At 33.4% G+C, this 27,265-nt stretch overlaps 3 protein-coding genes across 3 annotated transcripts in view; 1 reads left to right on the top strand and 2 right to left on the bottom strand.

The window, feature by feature from the left end:
• LOC119828184 overlaps positions 1–27,265 on the top strand; it is a 172,872-nt gene that overhangs the window by 16,420 nt on the left and 129,187 nt on the right. The window lies entirely within an intron of this gene.
• On the bottom strand, positions 12,510–16,082 carry LOC119840773. Its single transcript, XM_038367517.1, has 2 exons — positions 15,043–16,082; positions 12,510–13,449 (listed from the first exon to the last, which is right to left on the bottom strand). Exons 1-2 carry the CDS (start codon positions 15,820–15,822, stop codon positions 13,039–13,041), a joined length of 1,191 nt encoding a protein of 396 aa, XP_038223445.1. The 5' UTR covers positions 15,823–16,082; the 3' UTR covers positions 12,510–13,038.
• LOC119828185 lies at positions 17,082–19,016 on the bottom strand. Its single transcript, XM_038350286.1, has 3 exons — positions 18,189–19,016; positions 17,348–17,495; positions 17,082–17,203 (listed from the first exon to the last, which is right to left on the bottom strand). Exons 1-3 carry the CDS (start codon positions 19,014–19,016, stop codon positions 17,082–17,084), a joined length of 1,098 nt encoding a protein of 365 aa, XP_038206214.1.

Raw genomic sequence — 27,265 nt, 5'->3', positions numbered from 1 at the left:
TCAATTTTTTTAAATCGGTTTAAAAATTCAAAAATTTGTTTATCATTAAACAGCTTTGAACGATTTTATTGAAATAGAGGATCATCATCCTCAGCCCTTATATGTTCCCACTGCTGGGACACAGGCCTTCTATGAGGGTTCAGGACAAAATTGAAAAATCAATTTATTTCCTGCACGCTCGCCCGGTCTCGAACCCCGACTTTTCGATTCTGAAGTACGAGGTTCTCACCACTGAGTCACCACTGCACTAAATAGAGGATAGCTTACCTGATAAATGACGTTATTAATACTGCTCAGAGCGGGGCCTAAAGCTAGTACAGCAGAATATGGATTTTGAGGGATTTAGCGAATAAAATTAAGCGGCAGAGTGACGCTTGTAATCTGATGTCATTCAACGTCAATGTCATTTTGTTTGGTAAATATTTCATAGATTATAATCGACACCCGTGTTATCCATATAGACAACAGGATTATTTCGCTAATACGAAAATACAGTATTATTTTGGTTATTTCATTGTTTATTCTTATTTATTATTTGCTCGTTTATTGTCTATGGTCTGCTGTGGAAAAACATTCTTCTAGTTTTAAATGAAGGTGAGATTTTTGTCAGGGTAAGATTAAATATAACCTAGTTGAAATCAGTGCCAGGCACAAGCTGAACTAGAACCCATACTTTTGTATTATTATACATATTTCGTTTTTTTGTTTAATTTATCTGTGTATTTTTTTATTATTCGTGTCACACGGTTTCGTTAAACAAATGTTTTAACGTCTTTCATTCTTTTTTCTAAATAAGAATTAATTTTTATCATTGTAACTAGTGGTGTAGATACCAAGGGGCTATGTGGGGCAGTGCCCGGGGCGGAAGCTCAGGGGGCCCTCGCATCCTTACTAGAATATCTCAATCAAACTCAACTTTTGACAATTTCTCCCATTTTCAAAATAAATATGATAGGTGGCTACTCGAGTTTATTCACGGCCTGTAAAAAAAGTTTACTGCAGCCAAACGAATCTAATTTGGCTCGAAGCATCTATACATTTGGATACGGCGAAATGCGCATGACCGTTAAACTAAGTACCACGTGGGTTTGAAAACGTTTCGTGAGTCAAGTGACATATTTTTGAATGAACAACTCAATGACATTATATTGAGTTCTATTTATTCTATACAAACTCTCTATGACATTTGTTTTAAGTAATGTAAAAAGTTTATTAGAAATCACACTATTTCTTTCAAACAAAATTATGATTAAATTGAAATAAATGTTACATTGTGATGAATATAAAATTTATTTGAGAATCTTGAAAAAAAAAACATTACTCGCTCGGGGAACCGAACCCGTACCATATGTGCGATACGCCGACGCTCTACCACTAGAGCTACGGATCACTATGGAAAATAGTAATTAATAAACATTAAGAATTGACTCACATATAATCAAAAAGATATACGCATATTTTAAACTATATTATTTGTTTATTTGACGAGTTTACCTCAAATAACCTTACCAGTTTTGTAAGCAGTGGGACCCATTTTTTTATTTGCCATAGGTTTTGGCTACGCCACTGATTGTAACAGTTTTTTTGGTTCTAAAATAAGTAACCTATTGAAATGGAATGCAATATGCAATTGCTAAAAGGAGTTTCTAAACAACTGACCCAGTTTAGTATATTCTAATAAAAACATTTTACCAGTTGTAAAAACATATATCCCCCTGTGCGGAGTGCAGCAGATGCATTCTACGTCTGCTTTGATTATCAATCATTATACGTCAAAAAAGTAATGGATACTTCTTGGATGTAACATTTTAAAGTTTGTTCCGAATTGTTCTAGTTTGTTCTATATTGCTACTAAAGATCGTGTTCGAAATATAATTAATTCCAACGAATTTAGAGGAAAAATACGTTTTGACATATTACTGATAAAGCTATTAAGACTGTTGTCGTTGTGTTTTGAGTTGTTCTACCGTGTTAGTTTCTTTAGAAGTTTTTTTTCGATATATACCATTTTTGAACAATGAAGAAGAAAGTATTACCTTATGTTTGACAAATCGAGATTGAAATCCGTTTCAAGGTCCTTAATTTCTAAATGAAGAACAAGCTTTTTTTTAATGTCATAGCGGGCATCTGAGCTGGTGGTTCATCTGATGGTAAACGATCACCACCGCCCATAAACATTCGCAGAGGCTCAGATCTCTGAGAACGCGCTGCCCGCTTTTTAGGGATAAGGGTTAAGCGAGACCAATATTCCAAATGTTTGAAACTTAAAAGTGCCGTGCAAACTTCTTGCACGTGTAATGGGTCTCATAATATGTCTTGTAGTCTTTTTGTCTTTTTTCACTTTTTTCTCCGCTGTAAATTTATAGAATAACCTTTAAAATGGTATACTTTTACACTAAAGTTTAAACAGCCATAGTATATCCGTTGTCTATATCTAGATCATACTCTGTTATGAATACAATATATATGAAAATGACGTCATGTCAAATTCAATATGAAAGATGCCGTAAATAGAAGATGCATTAAACATAATGCAAGTCTGAGAATTTTCGATATTAAACACCTTCGCTCTATTATATTGGAGCTAGGGTTGTCACATGCTCTCAGTTTGATATATTTATTTATATTAGTACCATATATAGTACAATTCAGTACAGTACACCCCCACAGAAAACCGGCGTGAAATAATAGCATGCTATTGTGTTTCGTACGGTGAGTGGGGGAGCCGGAGGCCCATATCCTTTTCCTTACCCTTCCCAGTGATTTCCTTTATTCCTCTCATCAATACTTTCCTAATCCCTTCCCAATTAAAGACGGCAATCCATTTGTAGAGGCGTAAGGTCTGGAATTGACCTTACGCCTCTCCAAATGTTCATGGGCGGTGGTAGCGCTTTTAGCGGTTAGCGCTAGCGTTCGCTGTAAAGTGTTCGAAACGTCGAGTTAATAATATAATGAATAAATTGCGTTTCAAATCCGTTTAAAAGCCCTTAATTTCTTAATATACTTATTTCAAATAATTCATTGTTTGGAATGTTATGCAGGCAGCCCTACTGGTAATATCCTTCTGAATTCTTGTTGTCAGTTTCATTAATATATAAAATATTAAAATATACAGTACCTTTAACACATGTTACGGTTAAAGGCAGGTAAAAACATAAATCCAAGATTAACTAGCTCAACGTAGGCAACATATACATTTGATACTATTCGCTGCTTATCTTTGTAGACGTGACGTGACAAAATAGTGGGAAAAGCATCAACAATTGTATAAGTTTAAAGTTGCAATTGCAAATAAAACGTCTAGAAAAAAAGAACATAAATAACTATTCTTTAATCAAAGAAACAATTACTTTTGATAATTATTTCTGAATATCAACGATTTATCGAATTTAAATATAAATAGCATTACTTCTTGTGATATCTAAAATTCGTATTAATAGGTTACGTTAAAGGCATAAAATATTACACTTGCCCATCATCACGGTCATGTACCATCTCTCTTAGAACCCCTAAAGGGCCTAATAATTAATAGTTTATTTTAAATAGGGGCGTTTTAATTACAGAGTTACCTACAAGCTACGGCGCTAAATATTTCCCTCGTGGATATAATAAACAAATATATTTCGAATCCAAAGAATTTAATTAAGGATTCGGTTATTAAATATAAAATTAATTATGAATCCTACACTTCACAAAATCTCTGAGGGAACATTTTGAAGAATGGAAAATTAACGACCTAACTTTAGCGAGCATTTCTATACTATAAATTGAGTTTTTTTTTTATGGTCCGATTTAATGTTCAATTGATATTATTTACGCAATTACCCCATTCAAGTGTGTATTGATTTTTTTTGCTCTAAATAACGATTTATTGAATTTAACACTAGTAATAATATTAAGTAATAATATGCTATATATTAAATTCGTTATGCCTCATTTTTATAAATTACTAGCTCGCCCCGGCTTCGCCCGTGGTACATATACTTGTCACTCAGTGAAGCTGCAGCTTCCTAATGGTGAATCAATTTTGATAATCGGTCCCTACTGGACTTTTTGAGTTTATTCACAAAAATTACTGTAGAACTAAGGAAAATAGTAAATAATGCATTGGCTTTAATATTGGTTCAAGAAGCTTATATATAAGTAGGTAAGGTGTGTAAACATTAGTACATCAAAGATTACTTAATAATTCTTCCAAAGACATGGGAAAGACCAAGACATTTTGACGCCTTGACGTTGACTCTAAATACATATTATAAAGACACTAACTAATAAAGAATAAAAATTATCAATAGTCATGAATATTTAAAACGCGAAAGTCTATGATTGGATGTATTGATGTTTGTTAGGCAATCATGCAAAATAATTGAACTGATTTTGATAAAATATATTATTGTTGAAGCCGTTTTACCAGAATAGTTATACGAATACCCCTAGTTACCCGTAACATAAATGGTTCTTTCAATCTTTCTTTCTTTTCTTTCGAGATTTATCCGCAGGTAAAAACGCGAGACACAGCTAGCAATTTATTTTTCATTGTAAACCTGTTTTTCGTGACGTTTTATATTATTTATTCGTTGTTTTGCTACATAGAAGAAGATATCATCATCATCATCATCATCAGCCCATATATGTTCCCACTGCTGGGACACAGGCCTCCTATGAGGGATCAGGCCATAATCCACCACGCTGGCCAAGTGCGGGTTGGTAGATGTCACATATCGTCGAACTTTTGATTCTTGGACATGCCGGTTTCCTCACGATGTGCAGTGATTCCCTTCACCGTGAGCAGTGGTGATGTTATCTACATGTGCAGATAAATTGAAAAATCAATTTATTTCCTGCACGCTCGCCCGGTCTAGAACCCCGACTTATCGATTTTTGAAGTCCGAGGTTCTCACCACTGAGCCACCACTGCACTAGAAGAAGATATATCTATATGAAAAAGCACATTTATCGTTTAATCGAGCAATAAATACTGTAACAACATTGTTTATTTACAGGTATAGTATTGGCAAAACAATAAAATAACAAATAAAAGGTGTCAAGTTTAAAATAAACGTGTGAAAATAAAATGTCGATCGGTCTCCAAACGGCCTTAAATAAATAACAGTCCACTGTCCCAATAGTGTGTCAGAGATTTTATATGTTTGGCGATTTATTTATACGTTAAAATAGCGTCATATATTTTTATAAAAAATAGCTATTGCCGCAGATTTGCACGCGTGGGCAAAATAAATAATCATGGTACTAGTTTTCATCCCCTGTTTTATCCCCTTGAGGGTAGAATTTACCAAAATCCTTTCTTAGCGTATGTCTACGTCAAATTACGCCAAATTTCCGCCCGACCCGTCCAGTGGTTTGTCCAGTCAGTCAATTTTGAGTTATATATATATTTAGACGAAAGCAACATTCCTAGTTTTAGTTTAGTTACAAACTATATTATAAACTTGGATATTATTATTTAATTATAAAAATTGGATATTTTATATTTCGTTTGCTGCATGACATATGTCAACTTCGTATACACATAACTATATTTTATTCTTCTGTACCAGTTGGTATACAGATACTGTTCATAATTAAATATTTATTTATTCAGAACAACTTACAAAACAGGCACTAATATATTATTAAACATTAAAAGTATAAATATATATGACGATTGTAAGTTTTATTTACAATGAATACGATTATAGATATTTAATAACATATTCTAATTAAAATAGTGCAACTCTGCATTAGGCAAGATTTTTGGATATTAAAATAATATTGTGTTGATTTATCTTATGTATTTTATTATGTATACATTGCCCTAAAGAAATCAAAAGTAAATAATAATAATGATACACCACACATTAAATTTTTTGTTGTATTAATTTGCTGAAGCAAATATCTCAATTGTGAGACAAATCGTAAATTTCTTATCAGATCATTTATTCATATTAGCTTATCTTTAAAGACTATCTCAATCATTCAGTTACTCGTGCTACTAATGGGTTCGTTTACATTAAGTATATTGGCTAATATTTTATCTGTACGTGACTGTACTTCGTATGAATTATTATTCACGAATCTTGAATGATTGAATCTACGTGTTCATAACCTGTAGCATTTTTAATTGTAGTTAATAATAATAATAATAAAACACTTTATTGCACACACATAAAACGAAATAAAAACAAAAAAAAATATTCACAAATAGAGTAAACGTGGTACAAATAGGCGGCCTTATCGCTAAGAAGCGATGTCTTCCATGCAACCTGTGGTAGTTGTAGTTCCACAAATTCAAAATTTCTTTGATACGTGTTTAGTATGGATGGCATAGTTGCAGGTACTTATACCTAGCCGCAGCGGTTATGATAAACTATCCTTGTCATAGAATTACTAGTGCATTTTCATTAATCTTGATCGCAGATTTAATTAACTGTTTCCAATTTTAAACCTACACGGAGTTCTTAATTTGTTTCTTTTGTAACTCCATCGTTGTAAACCGATTTAGAAAATTGTTTTTCAACGGTTTCAGATTGATCTCGCTTAGTTTGATTGATTGATTTGATTTACTTTTTTTAAATTTACTAAAAGGGGAAGACTTCACTGTCCGTCTGCCCATGTGTCTGTCAGCTTGTCTGTTTATCCATCTGTCTGTCTGTCACCACTGTCTGTGAAAATTTTGAGACATTACTGTAGCCGCTATAGCAAAAAATAATAAAACATCTATGTTATTCAACGATTGGCACATTCATAAATTGGATGAGTGACTACATTTTTGCCTTATTCTTGAGGTCATTTGTACAGAACCCTAAGAGTCGCAAGTCCAACTCGCACTTGACCGATTTTGTAACTTGACAGTTACGGGTACTTTATTTGACTTGTAACTTTCAATTTTTAAAATTTACTTTAAACCAAAAATTACCAAAAAGAAAATATTACATGCACATTTAATGTTACAAAGAAAATGAATTTAGAATGCAGCGTCAAAGATAATACTTACATCCGTTAAAAGCCATACAAAATAGCGCATACATCTATCTAGATAGCTTCCGAGTGCATCTAATTATTTCCGAGTTTACTCACGTCCCACCAGGCCTTCCACTCGCGTAATTATTTTTCTAGAACATCGACAATTTGCGTCATTAACAGACAATGGTATTACCAGCACGAACACGTTCCGAGTAAGACGATATCGCTTGTATCGTAACTGCCTTGCACATGCAAAATAGCTATTTTAGTGTGTAGGCGTTGGGTACGGTGGGGCTAAGTTACGAGCGAAGGCAGGCGTCAGTTGCGGTTACCTTTATATGGACAAAAACGTATTGTAGATTAGTTAGCTCCGGATAATCAGTACTTTTCTTTTTTCTGCTCGCCATGCTACTGTGAAGAAGGCATCCGATAAGTAAGGGAAGGTTTTCCCCACGGGGAAAAATTATAAAGAGAAAGCTTGCACGTTGTGGTTTGCACGCAAAAGTTGTGGGTAGTAGGCAATAATATAAAGCTGAAGATTTTGTTTGTCTGAACGTGCTATTCGAAGGAATTTATTTTTTATTTGAATTATATATGTATACTAGCTGCACCGCGCGGTTTCACCCGCGTAAGTCCGTATCCCGTAGGAATATCGGGATAAAAAACCTTCATGTTATTCCACTTGTCCAGCTATTAACGTACCAAATTTCATTGCAATCGGTTCAGCAGTTTTTGCGTGAAAGAGCAACAAACACGCACACATCCTTACAAACTTTCGCATTTATAATATTAGTAGGATTCATGACATTTGAATGAAGTATTAAAGCCTCTCGTCCAAGATGAGAATCTAATGAGAATTATTTTTCCCTACCATTTGCTATTGCGATTGGATGCATCACCTTAATGTTGGCTGCAAATACTTTCATATTAAATAAACGAAATAGGTAATTAGTTACCTATTTCGTTTGAAGTTTCCTCTTTGAAGTCTCCCTTCAAGTTTTCTAACTTGAAGACTAATCTTGAGGAAAACTTGAGGGGAATGGAAGAGCCATTATTAAGCATAGCCTATATAGAAATTTTAATGATAAGTCTATTTATTAGCCACCTAACCTTATGTAGACTGATATATATTTTGAAACTTGCAGTCTCATTCCATTCTAGTTAAAATACCGTGAACGTGATTCTTTTCTATCTTAAATTAATCAGTAGTTTCTTTATGTTATAAGCGGGCAACTGAGCTGGTGGTTCGCCTAATGGTAAGTGATCACCACCGTCTATAAACATTCGTAGAATAGTTCTTCTGCGGACGCGCTGCTCGCTTTTAAGGGGAAAGGGAAGGAAGGAAGATTGACTGGAAAGGGTGAGGAGAAGGGAACGGGCCTTCGATGCACTCGATATTAAATAAGATATAAAAACCCGCTGTATATAAATTCTACCGCTTATCGCTTGAAGGTTCTTCAGTGGATAGCAATGCAGCTTTAAACGAATACTTAGTAAATCCATTTTGCAAGCATATAGTTTATATTCTAAGCTGTAAAATACGCTACAATCTTTGTTGGCGATATTACACGACGCTGTTATATAGGAACGATATAATGTTTGTAAAATTGAAGTCTGAAAGTGATTTATAGTGGTTTTGGTAGCATTTATTTATTTAAGAATTTCCAAAGTATACAAATAACATCCTATCCTATCCTACTACCTACTAATAGTATAAATGCGAAAATTTGTAAGGAAGTGTGTGTGTTTGTTACTTTGTCACGCAAAAACTACTGAACCAATTGCTATGAAATTTGATACGTAGACAGCAGGACAACTGGAATAACATATAGGCAACTTATTATCCCGATATTCCTACGGGATACGGACTTACGCGGGTGAAAACGCGGAGCGCACACAGTTTTATATAGCTTACATTAACACACGAACTTAACGGACCTTTGTTATTTATTATTAAAATAATTAGAAATGATTAGTGTAACATTCAAGTATTGAATATTAAAGTATGATTATAGACTCTCATTTAAACATTTCGGGAATTATAAAAATAGGTGATTTTGATGTCAGAAATTATTTATATTCAAACTTTATTTTTATTATAAATTGAAAATTGATTTATTTAGTCTAGTAGAGGATTATCCTAAGGAAATTCGTCCTAAATATCTAAATATAAGTTAGTATAATATGCTTTAAAGTTGAGACATGAGAAATACCAGTATCTAATACAACTTCGAAACTCTTAACTCTCTTAAAGATGAGTAACTTGATTTGATAATTTTAATTGAAATGTATGTATGCGCAGAACGTTTCAACGTAATACGACAAATGAGCTTAAGAGATCTGGATGTTATAGTTGGAATAATTAATTAAATAATACTCAGTAAAATGGAAAAGCATTTTCGAAAGTTATGTAACTAAATTGGCTTAATTTCCGAATCGGATTACATTTCTCATTATGCTTTTCCAGAGTTAGTCTGTTTGCATCCGCTGATATCAAGACCGGCTGGTCTGATTTCAAATTTTCTTTCACTGTTAAATATGATCGTGATCCTTGATTTATGTACTACAGGCAAAGTCGAACAAAATATGTAATTTTAAAATAATATTTTATAAACTCCTCAATGTATCTTTTAGTACCAACACGTAGGTTATATACAGAAGGCAAACGTTATTATATAGTTAAAAAAGTGTAATATACTTCTTGGTAGATTTGAAAACCGTCTTTACTAGATAGTGAGATGCGATAATGACGTAGTTCTGGTACCTAAGAGGATTTAAAAATCAGTATTTTATTGTAAAACCTTGATCCTATAGACAATTATTATCGTGCGATCTCAGACTTTTAACTGAGACGAGATAAGAATGGTGTTATAAGTTTGAAAGTTTTATTCGTTTATTGCAAGCACTAAATCGGTATGATTACGATTTTTTTATCGATAATTTTACTAATTGGACTATTATTGTAATGATTATTAACTAGCTGCACCCCGCGGTTGCACCCGCGTAAGTCCGTATCCCGTAGGAATATTGGAATAAAAAGGTGCCTATATGTTATTCCAGTTGTCCAGCTATCTACGTAACAAATTTCATTGCAACCGGTTCAGTAGTTTTTGCGTGAAAGAGCAACAAACGCACACACATCCTTACAAACTTTTCCATTTATAATAAGGATCAGTAGGATATGACGGACGGAGTAGGGACGAGCGGCGTTTTATTATGCTTTTATTTTTATTTAGGACATCTTGCAAAACATGAATGACATTAATAAATAAGCTGAGTGTTGTTTTAATTACAGCTCGTAAATGGAAAATAACAGGTAGATATAACATATTATAATGAAATTAATATAAGGCCTAATAGATATAAATCCATTGAATTTATTTAGCACAACCTTTAGTGTAGCCTAGCATATTGTTTATAGTTATGTATAGCTTAAAGTTAATAAAAAGTTTAGTGTTATAAAAGTAGGTAATCATTACAATAAGTAATCGTGTCGGTTGTATGCCGCTGTCGTATCGTATCGTAGCCGTAACGTAATTACATTCGGATATTTATGCAAATCGCAAATTCGGTTAACAAAGACAACAACCGTGTATAAATGAGGATAATCTGACATTAGCATTTACGATATCATTTACGTTTACAACTGTATTTAAATTGACTAATTTGCGTTCGTGTGCAACCAGAAACATTGAGAATACATACATTGTTTGATTAAATGGAAAAAATGTAGATCGAACTTGTAAATTAGCTTTTCGGTTTCATACATATAGAGTGTGTTGGTTTATGATTGATTATTTTCTTATGTAACTTATGTTTTGCAGAAATGTAAAGTGCAAAAGTTATAGTATACTAGCGGCTAGCCCTGGCTTTGCACCTGATACATATCTCTCTTATAGCTATCATAGCTCACGTGCCAATCCATCGGTGAAAGAATTTTTGAAAATAGTCAAACAGTCTGTATGTGGTAGTCGAGGGCGCTTCGGCACGGATTGACCAGCTCGCACCGGGGAAGTACCACACCCCCACAGAAGACCGGCGTGAAATAACAGACTGCTGTGTTTCGTTCGGTGAGTGGGGGAGCCGGAGGCCCATATCCTTTTCCTTACCCTTCCCAGTCCTTTTTTAGTCCTATATACATGCTATATACATACGTGAGTGCAAGCATAGCATATATAAGTGAGTGACAAGTTATATTTACTAGCTGTGACCCGCGGTTGAAACCGCGTAAGTCCGTATCCCGTAGGAATATCGGCATAAAAAGTGCCTATGTGTTATTTCAGTTGTCCAGCTATCTACGAAGCAAAATAGTATTATTATTCACCAATAGATGTCAGGAAAAAAAAAACACGAATATGACATTTTCTAAAAAAAATTCCTAGCTAGATCGATTTATCGCCCCCGAAACCCCCTATATACTAAATTTCATGAAAATCGTTGGAGCCAATTCCGAGATTCCAATTATATATATATATATATATATATACATATATATATATATATATATATATATACAAGAATTGCTCGTTTAAAGGTATAAGATATACAAATCCATAAATATGTTAAAGTCATGTCAAAAACTTTTCAACTAAACAAATAGCTTTTAATTAACTTTCCGCCTTCATAGATACAGAGTTATTAACACAAGATCGTCAAAATTTGACTAAGGAATGTCCCCAACGTCCCAATGATCAGTTCAATAAATTTATAATTAAATTACTAATTAAATTTTCAAAAGTTTTCGCTACAAACAAGTCTCGATAACTTCGCATTGTGAATGAGAATTTATGTATTCTGTGTATTGTTTGACAGTTTAAAGTGACACTCGTCTCGCATAATTAGGTTTTATTGATTAAACAGCTTTCCAATATCATTACGACTTGTGTAATATATTTGATAAGCTAGAACCCGCGGCTTTACGCGTAATTTTCGTATGGAGTAGTATGTGTTTATCGCAACTTTAATATACCATCTTTGTACTATATTTCATAGTCAGTAACAAATGCATCTATCGCTTATGACGAGGTTGTTCATAATATTGTTATCAATAATTAATCATTTTTACCAAAAAAATTAACCGGTTTCAAATTGTCTGAACTAGACTAAATTTAAATGGGACCACATGGCAGGCACCAGCTTTAAAAACCGATTCATCCAGTTAACAGTATTGAGAGCACAAACACAAAAAATTCAAACGAATTTAGAGTGTCCTCCTTTTTTGAAATTAGTTAAAATGGATAGTTATTACTTTGCAAAATAACGTTTAGATCTTTTTGTGTGTTATGATTTTGATATTATGTTCTGTTAGGATTACTTCTCCTTTTAACTCACTTTTATTAGCTTCACCTGTATTTTTGTATGTAACCGACTCCTTACGATTCGATTTTGACCTATTAAACGGACAGAATTAATTAAAACTTTGTACTCAGAGATCATATTTATATTATTATTTTAAATATTTGCGTAGAATAACATACAGGTTCTATGATTATAAATTTGTCATTACCGTAAACCACATTGGAGCACATCAAAATAATAATGCCATGTTAATTTTTCATTATTTTATTATATCAAATGAATGATATTTCATTCTAACATTACATCATTTAGTTTGACAAACAAACATGGAATAAATATATGGAATGATGATATTTAGGTAAAATGTTAATCTTAGTTAATATTTTAAAGTATAATAGTGCGTGATTAATGCTTTCCTAATATATTACTATACTTAATATATTAAACAATTCTTTCCTTTCAATTCCACAACATGAAAGGTTGTCTGACAGTACTGGCCATAATTTGTTTTCAGTATTCTGTTTTTTGACTTAATATTTTATGTTACAACTATCTGCACGCCCCGGCTCCGCCCGGGATGTCTTTTATCGTAATTGAAATAATAAAAACTATACGTAATAGTTAGATCAAACTGCACAAGTAGTGTAGATTTGATTAAAATCGGTTGAGTAGTTTCGGAGTCCATCACGGTCATTGAACGTGCCACCACATTTATATATATTAAGATAAAGTATTAATATAAATAAACAAACACTGACTTAACAATAAATATCTCAACTAAATGACTCCCAGTTCTATAAAATCATCGACAACCCCCTCCATCCTCTCATATAACCGATCATCAACCGTAATCAACACATCACTCAAGTCATCACTACCGCTGGGCGAATCGTCTTCACCCGCGAATAAAAATGGATACATATATAACGCAAACATGAGACCATAGTCCAAACTCTCGTTGAAGCTGTCTTCGAAACTTGCTCTAGGAAAAACAGACTCCACTTCTATATGGAAGTGTTTAAGAAACGTTCCTAAAGCCTCGTAGTAAAAGTCCTTTAGACGGTGCAGATTCGCTTTGCGGAAGGGTCTGTCGCTGGCAGCATAGATGAAGTATATAAGGTCTATTATTGGATTTCCGTAGTATATTTGCTGATAGTCAATTGGTATTACTTCAGTTAATATCCCGTTCTGAAAACAATCTTGTGTAAATTAATTAGAATACAAATTATTATTCTATGTGTTTTTTTTTTATAATCTTAGTTGTTATTTTAAAAAAGCTCTGATTTTTTGGCAATTGCTACAAACGTATGATTTACATAAATAATTATGTCGCTAAATAATTTTCAAAATATGAACAAAGAAACCTTCATTATTTGATTAACCAATGCATTTATGTTCAGATTTATCTTTTACTAGCTGCGCCCCGCGGTTTCACCCTCGTAAATCCGTATCCCGTAGAAATGTCGGGATAAAAGTTGCCTATATGTTATTCCAGTTGTCCAGCTGTCTACGTATCAAATTTCATTGCAATCGGTTCCGTAGTTTTTGCGTGAAAGATCAACGAACACACACACATCCTTACAAACTTTCGCATTTATAATATTAGTAGGATAAATAAAGCCCATAAAAGCTTTATTCCACAAATTATAAACAAAAAGTGTATTCAATCATACTTTATTACGTTACTCGATTTATCAATGCAATGAAATGCAATTGTTATATAAAATAAATAATGCGAGACCATTGAACGAATTCATCGTCAGTATTTATTCATCACTGATTGGAATTCGACAATGGATGCGAGGTTATGTGTTAATTTCGTTTGTAAAATAAACGATTACTATATTTGTTTTTTTTTGGTTGAATCTCGTTTCAATAGCCTATTTTCTTCTAGAACATTCGAGACATTCTGATGAAGTATAACTGAAGGTTAGCTATAAGACACAAATATTGTTTCTTATTAGCATACAAATAGATTACACAACAACTGTAGAATTTAACTACGCCATTAGAATTTAGCACAAATTTTTAATTCTTTTTTTTTTAAATAATGCCCAAGATACACAGAACTATTCACACGATCACACGATCATGCAAGTTGGATGAACGTCGCCACGTAAAATGAACTAACTTTATCAAAAGCGAATTTGGTATAACTTGGAGACATTTCGTATTATCTTCAGACAGGAAAATATGAGTTAACCAGACTCGAACAAGCCAAAGTTTTCAAGATAAAAGAGTACTTTGACAATTGAAAACTCGACAATCTCGAAAGATGTAATGCGTCCAGTGAACTGTGGCCCCTTTCAGAGGGAGCGATGCATAATGAATAACCGCTTAACTGTTCGATTTTTCATTCAATTTAAATGTGATATTCTTGTATAAGAAATAAATATAGATCTATACTAGTTGCACCCGGCGGTTTCACCCGCGTATGTCCGTATCCCGTAGGAATATTGAGATAAAATGTTGCTTATATGTTATTCTAGTTGTCCAGCTGTCTACCTACGAAATTTCATTGCAATCGGTTCCGTAGTTTTTGCGTGAAAGAGTAACAAACACACACATCTTTACAAACTTTCGCATTTATAATATTAGTAGGATTTAAGCCTGAAATTAATAATATATCTCAAATCTAGGACAAGCATCGATCCTTTATTGTTGTTTTGAATTCGCTCCAGTTGTTTCTGTGATAAGTGCGTTCAAACAAACTCTTCAGTGCTATTAAATCAGTAATTACCTTTAGTTATATCAAACCAATTCAATAAAACCATTACAAACCTCATCTTTCCTCATAATATTATTCGTTTTGAAATCACCATGAACCAAGCATCTGACACAAGCCGTCGCTCCAGTCATATATAACGGGTATTTTGCCAATGAAACTGGTATAAACTGTCTAACCCTCTCCTTCTTATCTACACTGAGATTAGATATAGATATTTCACACATTTTCTTCACTAATTCATCCCAATACTCGTCATAGACAAATGATTGTTTTATCGTTCTTATTTTCTTATCAAAATATTCGGGTCGTTTCTTTTGTAATACAAACGATAAAGCGTGGAATTTCGCAAGTTCTTTAATTGACATCTCTGCAAAGTCCCGAGTTAAAAGATCGAATCTGTTACCAGGCTTGTAGCCTTTCATCACCATATTTTCTAATATAATCGTAGTTGGACTTGTTTCTTTATAACTACGAACCACTTTTAACCTTTCTTCAATCGGAACATTGCTATTATTTTGTACATCACTAAATATGTCAACGAGCTCATTGTAAAAGAATGCTTCTTTTGCATACACATCACGTATGGAATATACTTTGAAGTCATCATTGTTTATAATCTGTTTCAGAAATATGTTTATTTCCTTATACCCATTTACCGATTCGCCTGTTATTTTCAACTCGTACAGTTCGCCTAAAAAGTTGTTACCGTTTGTGGAAATGTTGTTTACATTTACGTCATATTTAATGTATCCCTCCTTTTTCACTATTTCATTTAAAGATATTTGTATATTGGGAGGAAAATCCTCTAAACTCACTTCACTACGTTTCTCCATATTATTTACATGTAAATAGTTTGTGAATCATAAAAACTTTTCATTTATTCGTATACACAAAACTCACTACTATTTTGAGGTTATGATATGTAAATCAACAAACGATCAAAACGCTAATACTTTAACACACACTACATACTTTGTTATATCATTTAAACGTTTCAACAAATATTTATCAACTAATCTATGATAAAACATGGATCACGTGGGAAAAATCTGATAGACGTCATTGACCTTGCAAGCACTGATACTGCGCGGTAAAATAACCTGTTATTTTCGTCGCTGGCAAATAGTTATATCTTCTTGCCATAAGAAAAAATACTGTTATTTAATCTGTGGTGCACTTTGTATTTTGTGTTATTTTTTAGGTTTAATGATACGAATATCAAGGTACCTGTTTTACCCCAATGGAGCATTTAATTGGGATAAAAAGTATCCTATCACTAAGTCAGCGCATACCCTGTGTTTAGTATTTTCAGCATTAAAGATTCTGATCAATGTATAGGAAAAAAATAAAAAATGCATCGTCAGATCTTCAGTTAAAAAATCACAAAAATACAATCAAACATTTCTTTTAACCATTAAAAACAATGCTAATATATGAGCAAGAATTCTGATTTTGTGTCAATTTATTTTTCAAAAATCACAGTAATTTAATAATGAACTTTTTAACTACAATCATTACAATTTTGTAAATCGTGTATTCTTTTTTCTGAGCGATGATATGTACGCATGTGTGTTCGGCCCTGTGTATCTCTGAGACCGTTGAATTGTTGGTTGTGTAAATGTCTACGTGTGTCATTTTAGCTCTTTCTCTTTTAATTAAGTTAAAGAGCTATTCGCCTTATTAATCTCATACTAACTTTTGCCCGCGGCTTCACGCGTTAAATTAGGAGTAGATTAATAGATGTTATAGATATAAACTTTTTACTCGAATCATTCCAACTATTAAAAAACTCTCCATCAAAATCCGTTGCGTAGTTTTAAAGATGTAAATATACATAGTGATAGAGAAAGCGACTTTGATTTATACTATGTATTGATTAAAAAAATCTAAGTACTTATCCAATTGAATCTCATCCATTCTTTTCAGATATCTTTCATATAAATAAAATTTTCCTCTAATTTTTATCTTCCTTTTCTATAAAGTACGAAGAATAACAACTGAACTCATAGGCATTAAAAAACCGAAAGTGTTTTAAGATGTTTATTTAACATATTATATTATATTTACACATAGTTAAGTCAAATGAAATATTCTAAAATTGTAGCAAATGCTCAAACTCATCGCAAATCTCAGCAATCCTGGGGAAGTATCGTTCATCGATCTTCAAATCTACCTCATTGGGTGCCAAATGTTCAAAATCGGGAATGTCATTCTCTGCACAAAACATAAATGGTAAGAAAATTAAGCCCAAGTAAAAGCCATATTCACGAATTCTCTTATAATCGTCATCAAATATTTTTCTTGGAAAAACTGTTTCTACGTCGACATTGAATTTATATAGGAAATCTTTGAGTGTACGGAAATATAACTCCTTCAAATCGTTTTCGTGATTTGTTCTGAATGTTCTGTCTGTTCCTGTATATAAAAGATATATCAAGTCTGTGATAGGTGAGCCGTAGAATATAAGTTGGTAGTCAATTGGGATGACTTCCACTGTAGCATCATCCTGAAACGAAACAAACTGCGATTAATATATTTTTAACGCTTTAATTTGTTTGTGTGTATCTATTTTATTTTAATTTATTGGGTGCAATAAAGTACTTTTATTTAATGATTGTTATTATTTAACATAGTGTTAACATTATGTGAAATTTTTTGTGTTTTATTTTATAGCGTCTAATTGAATTTGTTATAACATGGTATTTTCTTGGGTTTGATTTTACGCGAGTATTATATATTAAGTAAATAGAAACTTCAGCGTGACCACGGTCGTTGTAAAGTGTTCGAAACGTGGAATAAATCTCTTTTAAAATCCGTTAAAAAGTCTTTAATTTCTAATGGCTAAAACACATTATGATTTGAAATTATATATTATGCCTTCTTTTTAAATTTTAAAAAACATATCACAATTAATTTTTTGTTGTTGTTATTAAAAGACGAATTTCATCTGTGTGTTTTGTGTCACATTGTCTCCAAATATTCTTTTTTCTTTCTTTCTTTCTTTCTTTCTTTCTAACTATTGCAACTTGACACTGGCAAATAGCCAACGATAAATAATTAAAGAAGTCAGAGAATGTTCTCGTATTATGTCTGCTGAGAAATCCTGACCCCCCATTCAAACCGGACATTGGCGGAGTCCCTCTGGGTGAAGCCATTACTAAAGAGAAGGATAAGAAGATTATATGGAATTTTTACTTACGTTTTCTCTCATTAATATATTATTCGCTCTAAAGTCTCCGTGACACAAGCAGTTCACAGACAAATTTGTGTCTGAGGTGTATTGCGCGAATTTGGAAAATAAATCGGAATAGTTGTTTGTAATTTTTTCTTTTACAGGTTCATCTAATCTTTCTATAGCTAATTTAACACTTTTACTAGTGAATTGCTCAAAATATTCGTTAAATTGAAGCACTGGTTTAAAAGCTTTTAATTTACTATTGAAATAGTCAGGAATTTTCTTCTGCACGACAAAAGAGAGTGCATGAAACTTCGCCAGCTCTTTGATGGCAGCTTCGGCGAATTTTAAAGACATCACGTCCATGCGGAACAAAACATTGAATCCCTTCACTTTTAGATTTTCCAAAATAATAGCATCCGTACTTGATTCATCGTAACATTTAACCGTTTTTAACATTTCATGCGTTTCGATGTTTGCGTCGGTCTGCATTTTTTTGTACAGTGCATTTAGTTCCGTATAAAAGAACACTTCCCGCAAATACGCTTCACTCATGGACATGTGCGTTTGGAACGCTACTTCACTCAGTGCTTGCTTTATAAATATATGAGTCTCTTGTTCACCAGCATCTGTTCTACCAGTAACTTTGACTAGAAACAATTTTCCCAAGAAATTCCCGCCATCGGCCGTTAAAGCTTCTACATGTATCTTAAATGTCAAATAACCTTCATTTTTGATTATTTTACCAATAGACTTTTTAACATCTGGGTAAAGTGTGCCTTCTTCCACACAGTTATGAATTTGACGATCCACTTGAAACACTTCAAAGACACTGTTTTCTTCGACTTGCATTTTGAAATGGTAGTGATTTACACAGAAGGCATACGTAGGTTATTATAATTGTTGAAAACCAAAAATTGTTGTATTTATACGCAACAGTTGAGATAAGAAATAATAATATGTTTGCGTCGATTAATTGTTTAAATTGCTTGTTATCTTTTAGAGTAAAGCAGTGTGAGTCCTGTACATATTTTTAAATACATTATTTTGAATTATATCTGTAACGTCATAAAGTTTTGGGATTACAAAACAATCTGTGTATGTCATAATATATGCTCGACTTAAGACTCCATAAAGTAATAAAAAAAATCTTTATTTTTTTTTTAAATTTGAGTTTACAAACAGTTAAAGTCGACCCTGTCTTCCGAACTCTCTATCATTTAAAATATATATAATGAAGGTTTATTTTTGGACGTGACAACGTCTTAAATTAGGTTGCGGCTCGGAGGCACTTATGAAAAAGTGTAACGCCCGGTAACGTTACGATGAGTCACCGAACTATGATCGGTCCGCCGCGCGCGCAGCACTAGAGAATTAGGCGCATTGAATCGGCGCGTGCTTGTGTCTCTGTCTCTGTCTTTTTAGTAAACAAATAATATTTTCTATAGTAAAAATTTGTGCAATTCTTATTTTCATTCAATTCCTTGTTCCTATTGTGCAATTTAATAATATTCATATCAATAAATATTCTACCGAGAAAAAGACGTTGTCACGTAAAATCTTCGCCCGTAAAACCGACTTTACAGGCAACCATTTTTTTTAAGCTTACAGGGACATGCGTCTTTGTACATAATTTTAAAGATTATATACATTTTATCGATGCTTGGTTTTAACAATCTTCCAAAAGGCACCATCATTTTCTGGACATGAATTATCCAAGCTTCGCCGAACACATTAAGAAGGTAAGTTAACCTGTCAAAAACTTGCTCTTTATAAGTATCACTTTTCGCTTTGATCGCGCAACTCGGTTCAAAATGCCAAGGAATCTATTATGAGAGAAAAAAGTCATGAACATATTAAAATTTCTTTTGTTCCCAACCAGGGCGAAATAAAACAGTACATTTGCTAAGAGACAATAGAGTTGTTCCATCTGTAAAGTGGACGCTACTCACACCGCGCCGCAACGAATATATATATTATATACTCACTATATTTATAAGATTCTAGTACCAGAATGTGTATCGTAACAAAGCTGTGTCCTCCAAACGAGACCAATTTTCTTGTAATTTTGTGTGTATATGTAGGTCTGAGAGTCAGCCAACATCTATTTTTCACACGCCTAAATGATAAGAGTAAGGCAGAATACAGCGGTTGCAAGGTGAGCTAGTATATTTATAAAAAGTCGTGTTGGTTTTTCTTTTTATAACGCAAGAACGGTTAAAGCGATTTTAATGATTTTTGGAACATCAGATTCGTCTTCCAGCGGAGAATTGGTTTAGAATTGTATCCAAATCCCAGCCAATAACTAACACCATTTTGAAAAAGGAAATAAAAACTACACGGGCGGAGCCGAGGCAAGCCACTAGTAATATAAATATACAAAAATAATATTAACTAATGTGGATATTAGTATTCACGATGACTTCAGTTTTCAGGTGTGACAATATAATTTCCTGTCTTAAAATGTTGCTATGAAAAATAATCTCTGTAAACTCAAACTCAAACATTTATCATTCATAAATACTTTTTTTAGAAGCGACATTATTATGTTATATCAGGCAGTATCATCAGTATAGAAAAAATTGACAGAGAATGCAAGAAAATACTTATTATTTTTCATAATTAAGGTTGTTAAATTGTTATTAAATAGGCTATGTAGTCTGAGATCCCACTAATCGACTCTGTAAGTTTCTGTTTTCTTAATGAAATTAATTTTTAAAAGAAGTGGTAGCTCAGTGGTGAAAACTTCGGGATTAATGTCGGTAGTTTTGGGGTTCAAGATCAGGCGAGGGTGCAGGTAATAAAGTGATTTTTCAATTTATCCAAAAACGTGAGGAAACTGGCTTGTCCAAGAATCAAAAGTTCGAGGACATATGACACCTGCCAACACGCACTTGTCCAGCGTGGTGGATAACGTCCTGAACTCTCATAGATGACACCTCTGACACCCCCAGGGGCGACCCGCAGAGGGAACATAAATGGGCATAAAAAAAATGAAATGATGATGAATATTTAATATATTCTTAGAGAGTGTACAATGTATTTACGTTTTTACACGATTTTTTACAAACAACCTATCGATTAAACCATTGCATACTATTTCAACGTTGATTTTAAATAAATAAAAAAAACAGACCCATTACAAAATTGAGCGATGGGATCTTGTACTAACAAATAAATATATACGCAATATATTAATATATGAATCTCAAAGATGCCTCACCGACTGATCTATCAACGCAGAGTCCGAACTATTGGACAGATCGGGCTAAAATTTTGGCATGCAGAGAGCCATTTTGATATACGCTAAAAAGCATCTTATCAAGTTCTACCCCGCCAGGAGATAAATAGAGGATGAAAGTCTGTACTATGAACATTTATTATATCACGCGGGTAACGCTGCATGCAACAGCTACTTGTGTAAATAAAGATGCATAGTAACGGATATTGAATTGACATCGACAAGGTGAAATATGGATGAAAGCACTTTGTAGCGAGGTTTTAATTTCAATTGTCATAACGCAAATATTATATTGGCCTTGCTATCAGCGAAATTCTACGATAATAATGTTTGCCAAACAAAAAGAGTGAAGGAATTAGCAGTAAGTTAAAGTATATAAAAGAGTAATATACATGATTCAATATAGTATAACAAATATTTGCTCTTTATCTTTTAAGTCATTTTAATTATTTATTATGAACGACAGAATTTTCCTCTGCGTTGTTATACTTCTCTGTGGGGTAAAAGATTGTTAAAATACATATTTACATGTTGTTCCTTTGCTCATAGAATTTTTTATTTTTGAAATTACAATATTCATGCTATCGTCTTGATTTTAAATTACCTACAATTGATCACGTGTTCATTGCCGACTCTGATTACCAAGCTTAACCAATGCTTGATTGACCAAGCTAAATACTAAATCAGCCTTTGACCGAGTAAAATAGCATAACTTTCCAAGTGTATTTATAAACGGATGATGATTTTTAAACGGATTTTAAACGCGATTTATTAATTATATTAATTACCCGACGTTTCGAACACTCCAGCCAGTCTCCCCGTGAAATCGCATTTAAAATCCGTTTAAAAGTATTTAATTTCTAAATATAAAATAATGTTGTACTCGCGTAAAATCACACACAAGAGAATGCTATGTTTCCAAGTGTAGTCAGTTTTTTATCCTTTCATTCTACTTCATTCTGAACGTTCTTCATCAAAACATGATTAACGTCGTCTACCACTTTGTACAATTCTCCGTGTTTCACGTGAGATACTGAAAATGGATTACTGGAATGTGAATATTTTGTTACACTGTACCTTCATACTGGTTTTTAGCATCATGATCTTCAGCTATAGTATTATATCGATTTTCAGTATACGGTGTGACAGACGGCCAGCCTCGCCCGACCTTGGTCGGATCGACCGCTTACAAACGTTAGGGGACTTTTCGACATTATCCAATAGCTTTCAATGTACCGACCCCAGTACAAAAGAGCGTTTCATACAAATTGGTAGCTGTATGTTTGGATTAACTTGAGTTCATTTCGCTGGGGCATACAGCCTGCGTTGTATAGTGGCTTACAGAACGATTTTTGAGATTAAACCCCGGTAGGTGATCAGATCGGATTCAGTCTGATGAGAGCTGAAAACTTACCCATAAAGAACAGCGAAACTAATATTCAATGGTAAATGTTATAACTGTAGTATGACGATTCAAAAGTGCTTCTATCGGAAGTCTAATTGAAGGAATAAATGTTTGAGTTTGAGTTTGAGTTTAAATGTATCCGAGCCAAGGGACTATGACATTTAATTTTCTAAGTCGCCTTACGAAAATTTTCACGAGGAAAATTACGAAAGATGACGTAACACCGTGCAACACCTTTTCGCGTTAACTTTGACCTTTTTTTATTTTATGCTAATATTGATTCATCGGTGTGTGTTGTTTCGTTTTCGTGGAATTGAATTTTAATACGCGAAAAATTTCACTACAATTACCTGTGAATCCATTCAATTACAATTTATTAAAACTTATTTCAGTTCAATTTTATCATTTCAGTTTTGAACTATTGATATTATATTTACGTACTACTTGCGCACCGCGGTTTCACCCGCGTAAGTCTGTATCCCGTAGGAGTATCGGGATAATAAGTTGCCTATGTATTATTCCAGTTGTCCAGCTATCTACGTACCAAATTTCATTGCAATCGGTTCAGTAGTTTTTGCATGAAAGAGTAAGAAACATACACATACGAATTTTTACAAACTTTGTTATTTATATTTACATATAGAAAATACATTACAGTTATTTGTTGCATTCAAAGTATCAAGCGTATTTTCACTTCAAAAGATATTTTATTATATACAAATATATAGTGGAGGCCTAGTAATTGAATTCCCGTGCCCCATTTGTTACGTACCTCTAAAACTATCAACGAAGCTTGAAGAAGATGAAAGCAAAGTAAACGTTACATTACTGCTCAAAGGACATAATAATATGTTGTTTGGATGAATGGCTTTCGATGTAAGAACAACAAATCATTTTGATCGTTTTCTTTCATTTCCTCTGGTGAGCAACCAGTTTTTGATGGCGACAAGGGTTGTCCATTAAATATATGGCATCTATTTTTATAATATCATCAAATACACGGCTCCATTCCTTCTTGATTCTCATTCTTTGGTGATGCGTGGTGAACTCAACGCATATCTCATTATTGTGCATATATTTTTTTTATTTTTTTTCATACTAGCTGCGCCTTGCGGTTTCACCCGCGTAAGTCCGAATCCCGTAGGAATATCGGGATAAAAAGTTGCCTATATGTTATTCAGCTGTCTACGTACCAAATTTCATTGCAATCGGTTCAGTAGTTTTTGCGTGAAAGAGCAACAAACACACACACATCCTTACAAACTTTCGCATTAATAATATGTGTAGGATTAGCCTTCATAGATACTTTGTACGCAATCAAAAATAAATACATTTTCTGTACAAATCTTACAAAGGAATATATAAAAGCACAATACTAACGACTTACAAAATTAGGACATAAAAGGTCAAGTTAAATGACATCGTGTGGTACGATACGAAACTACGGAAAGTAATAAAAGTTTCAAAAATGTCAACAAACTTCTTGGAACGTGTTATTTATCGTTACCATAATTTATTTTGAATAGCATAAAAAAGAATGTCATATTTAACCAACATTTTTAATAAAATTTTGTAACTAAATGCTAAACCTAGTTAAAGTTGTTCAAACTATACCATTATACTATTTAATTTAAGTGACTACACGGGTGACAGCTAAAATTAGAAAAAATAATAGAAATCCGTTTCACCTAGTAATGAAGTAACAAACATAAACACTCAAAACTCTTTTTGGAGTCGGTTAAAAGCAATACTATGTTTAACAAGCTTGTTATTTATTAATAGCTTCACCTGTATGTTTTTATGTAGCCGAAGCCTTTTGACTCGACTTTGACGCACTTTAAACGGATAGATTTAATTCAAGCTTGGTTCTCCTAAGGATCTTTGACTATATAATAATGCAGAGTGTATCTAATTATCTTCATAGGATCGTTAGAATTAAATAATTTCCTTACGTATAAAAGTGCAAGTGCGGAATCTAGTTAATTTTAATCTTAAGTTGTGTTTTTTTTAACCATACTTTTTTGTTTTCTTCACCACAATAGAAGATAATGTAGAAAGAAATCGTCTTCAAATTTAAAGTTTTTCCAAAATTTTGTCCGTTAAACAGCTGTATTTGAGAGACACGTCTTCTTAATAATTATTATTCAAGTATTGTAGCTGTAACTAATGCTAAATATGTCTGTTTCACTGACTTGTTTTCACAATGAAACAGTTTAAAAGCCATTATTTTTAATATGACACTGACAACTTCATACACAGCAGTTAGCTTAAATATAGGGATAAGAGATATATTGATTGAAATAAATAAGTAACTAAATATTATATTAACGTCATAATATAATAATAGATTTGCTATTTATCTACTTATAGCTAGCAGTTATAGTCGATCATTTACCGTAAATTCAATTAACGACCACTGAATATGACTATATATATCGCAACTTTCAAGGAACTTAATGTCTGAAAGTGACATACGATCTCGAAACTTCTAGGTGATCATTGTCTTGCAAGAGCCGTGTAAGTCTAAATCTGTATAAAATCGATCCGTCCAAAGGTCACATTGAACGAGGGCCAACTAGTCACAAATTGGTCGCAATTCCCCGAACGCTCAGCTACTTCACGGTTAGCCATTGACCGGTGAGTTAACGGGCCTGTTGTCACTTTGTGTTACTAGAAATTATATGTTAGTTTGAGTAAATGCTTGTTGGTGTGGGAGTTGAGCAAGCTACGGCACCAATTGGGCCGGCTCGCACCGGGGAAGTACTGCATGCACCCCTATAGAAAACCGGTGTGGAATAGTATAGCAAGCAAAGTAATAGCAAGTAGCTACTGTGTTTCGTACGGTGAGTGGTGGAGTCGGTGACCCGTTTTCTTTTCCTCACCCTTCCCAATTTATTCCTTTTTTCCAGTCGTTAAAAATTTCTATATCCCTAAAATGCGGGCAGCGCATTCGCAGACTCCTTTACGAATTTTAATGGGCGATGGTGTTCGCTTACCATCAACCGAACCATCAGCTGAGCTCTGACATCAAAAAATGCATTATACAAATTAACGAAACGAGTCAGATTCAATTTAAGTCAATTAAAATATTAAATAACCGGATGTAAAAATAAGGAGAAACATAAAATTTCTCGGTGAAGAGCCACACTTTTTTAGCTATTAACTTTTTGGCCCATCTGGTATTCTTATTTTCATCCTGTTACAGATAAAAGTTAGGATACTTTATAACACTTTTAAAAAAGATTTTTCTTTTAATATGAAACTGCCGTTTACAACGAGCTACCCGCATAAAGTACCATGAAGTCAGTCAATGTCTAACAAATCACTGAAATTATTTGTGGGAGTTGACACGAATTGGGCCAGCTCGCACCAGGGAAGTGCCCTACAGAAAACCGGCGAGGAATAGTATCATGCTACTGTGTTTCGTTCGGTGAAGGGAAGAGCCGGAGGCCCGTTTCCTTATCTTTCACCCCTGAAAATCGGGCAGATCACGTTTCGTTTATGGACGATGGTGGTCACTCGCCATCGGGCGAGCAAATGTGTCGGTTGCCCGCTCTCATATATAGGGGACACTTTTATGCGTGTTGCCTGGTGGGGCTCTGAAAATCAGCGCTATGCCGACTATATCGGCATAACAGATGCTGAGTGGCCTTCCCTTTTAGGTCGCCACACAAATTATAATATGTTTTAGTTATAATTTTGTTTTCTTTATTTTTCTTGACTTTACCAGCGTTCAGGATGGCGATTTAAAACACCCGGAGAAGTTTGCACGAATCCAATCTTTTGACAAATTCCCGGGAACGCTTTTTCTACTTATTAAACACAGCTTTTAATCTCTCGAGTAACATCAATCAAGTCTCTGTAAACATGTTTACTAAGAACCCTTGAAAAAATATTTTCGAAGCGCCTAAGAGATTACTTTCTGCGCCTGTATGCTCCAGGTATTTTCTATGTTTTACGCGAGTTTTATCGTTCATAATATAGGTGTCTTCATAACTAACGCGAAGCACTAAATCCTTGAGACGGTCTGATTAGATGTATGCCATATATTCGAGACCTTGGAACGTAATTATGTGGCTACGATATAGTAATAGGTCTAGTCTAGGTATAAAGTTAAGAGTTCAATTAGCGTATTTATTAAGAAATTAATTTATAAGCCACTTGGTTTCAAAATATTAAAGATACATCAGATTTGAATTAGGATGTCCATATAACATTTTGTTAGTTTTTCGCCCCAGTTTTTCCCAAGCAATGCATATCATAACGGATAACGTAATGTGTAACAGTGAAACTATAATTCTAATCGGTCCAGTAGTTAATGAGATTAGCACATTCAAATAAACAAACAAGCAACTTGACATATATATTATTATTTTAAATATAAAACTTTCTGATACGAAATAGTCCCCCAATCAAAACATTAATATGAATGATCTTAGCATAAGAAAAAGTATC

The sequence above is a fragment of the Zerene cesonia genome, chromosome 7 (assembly GCF_012273895.1).
Source record: "Zerene cesonia ecotype Mississippi chromosome 7, Zerene_cesonia_1.1, whole genome shotgun sequence".
In the NCBI taxonomy this organism is placed as follows: domain Eukaryota; kingdom Metazoa; phylum Arthropoda; class Insecta; order Lepidoptera; family Pieridae; genus Zerene; species Zerene cesonia.
This window is presented reverse-complemented; position numbering and strand designations above follow the sequence as displayed.

Excerpts from the sequence above, each read along its gene's own strand:
- LOC119828185 (XM_038350286.1), bottom strand. The coding sequence starts at position 19,016 with ATGCAAGTCGAAGAAAACAGTGTCTTTGAAGTGTTTCAAGTGGATCGT. Across the intron at positions 17,496-18,188 it reads ATATATTAATGAGAGAAAAC|GATGATGCTACAGTGGAAGT; the intron begins GTAAGTAAAAAT and ends GTTTCGTTTCAG. Across the intron at positions 17,204-17,347 it reads TTTGAAGGAGTTATATTTCC|AGAATGACATTCCCGATTTT; the intron begins GTACACTCAAAG and ends TGTTTTGTGCAG.
- LOC119840773 (XM_038367517.1), bottom strand. The coding sequence starts at position 15,822 with ATGGAGAAACGTAGTGAAGTGAGTTTAGAGGATTTTCCTCCCAATATA. Across the intron at positions 13,450-15,042 it reads ATATTATGAGGAAAGATGAG|AACGGGATATTAACTGAAGT; the intron begins GTTTGTAATGGT and ends GATTGTTTTCAG.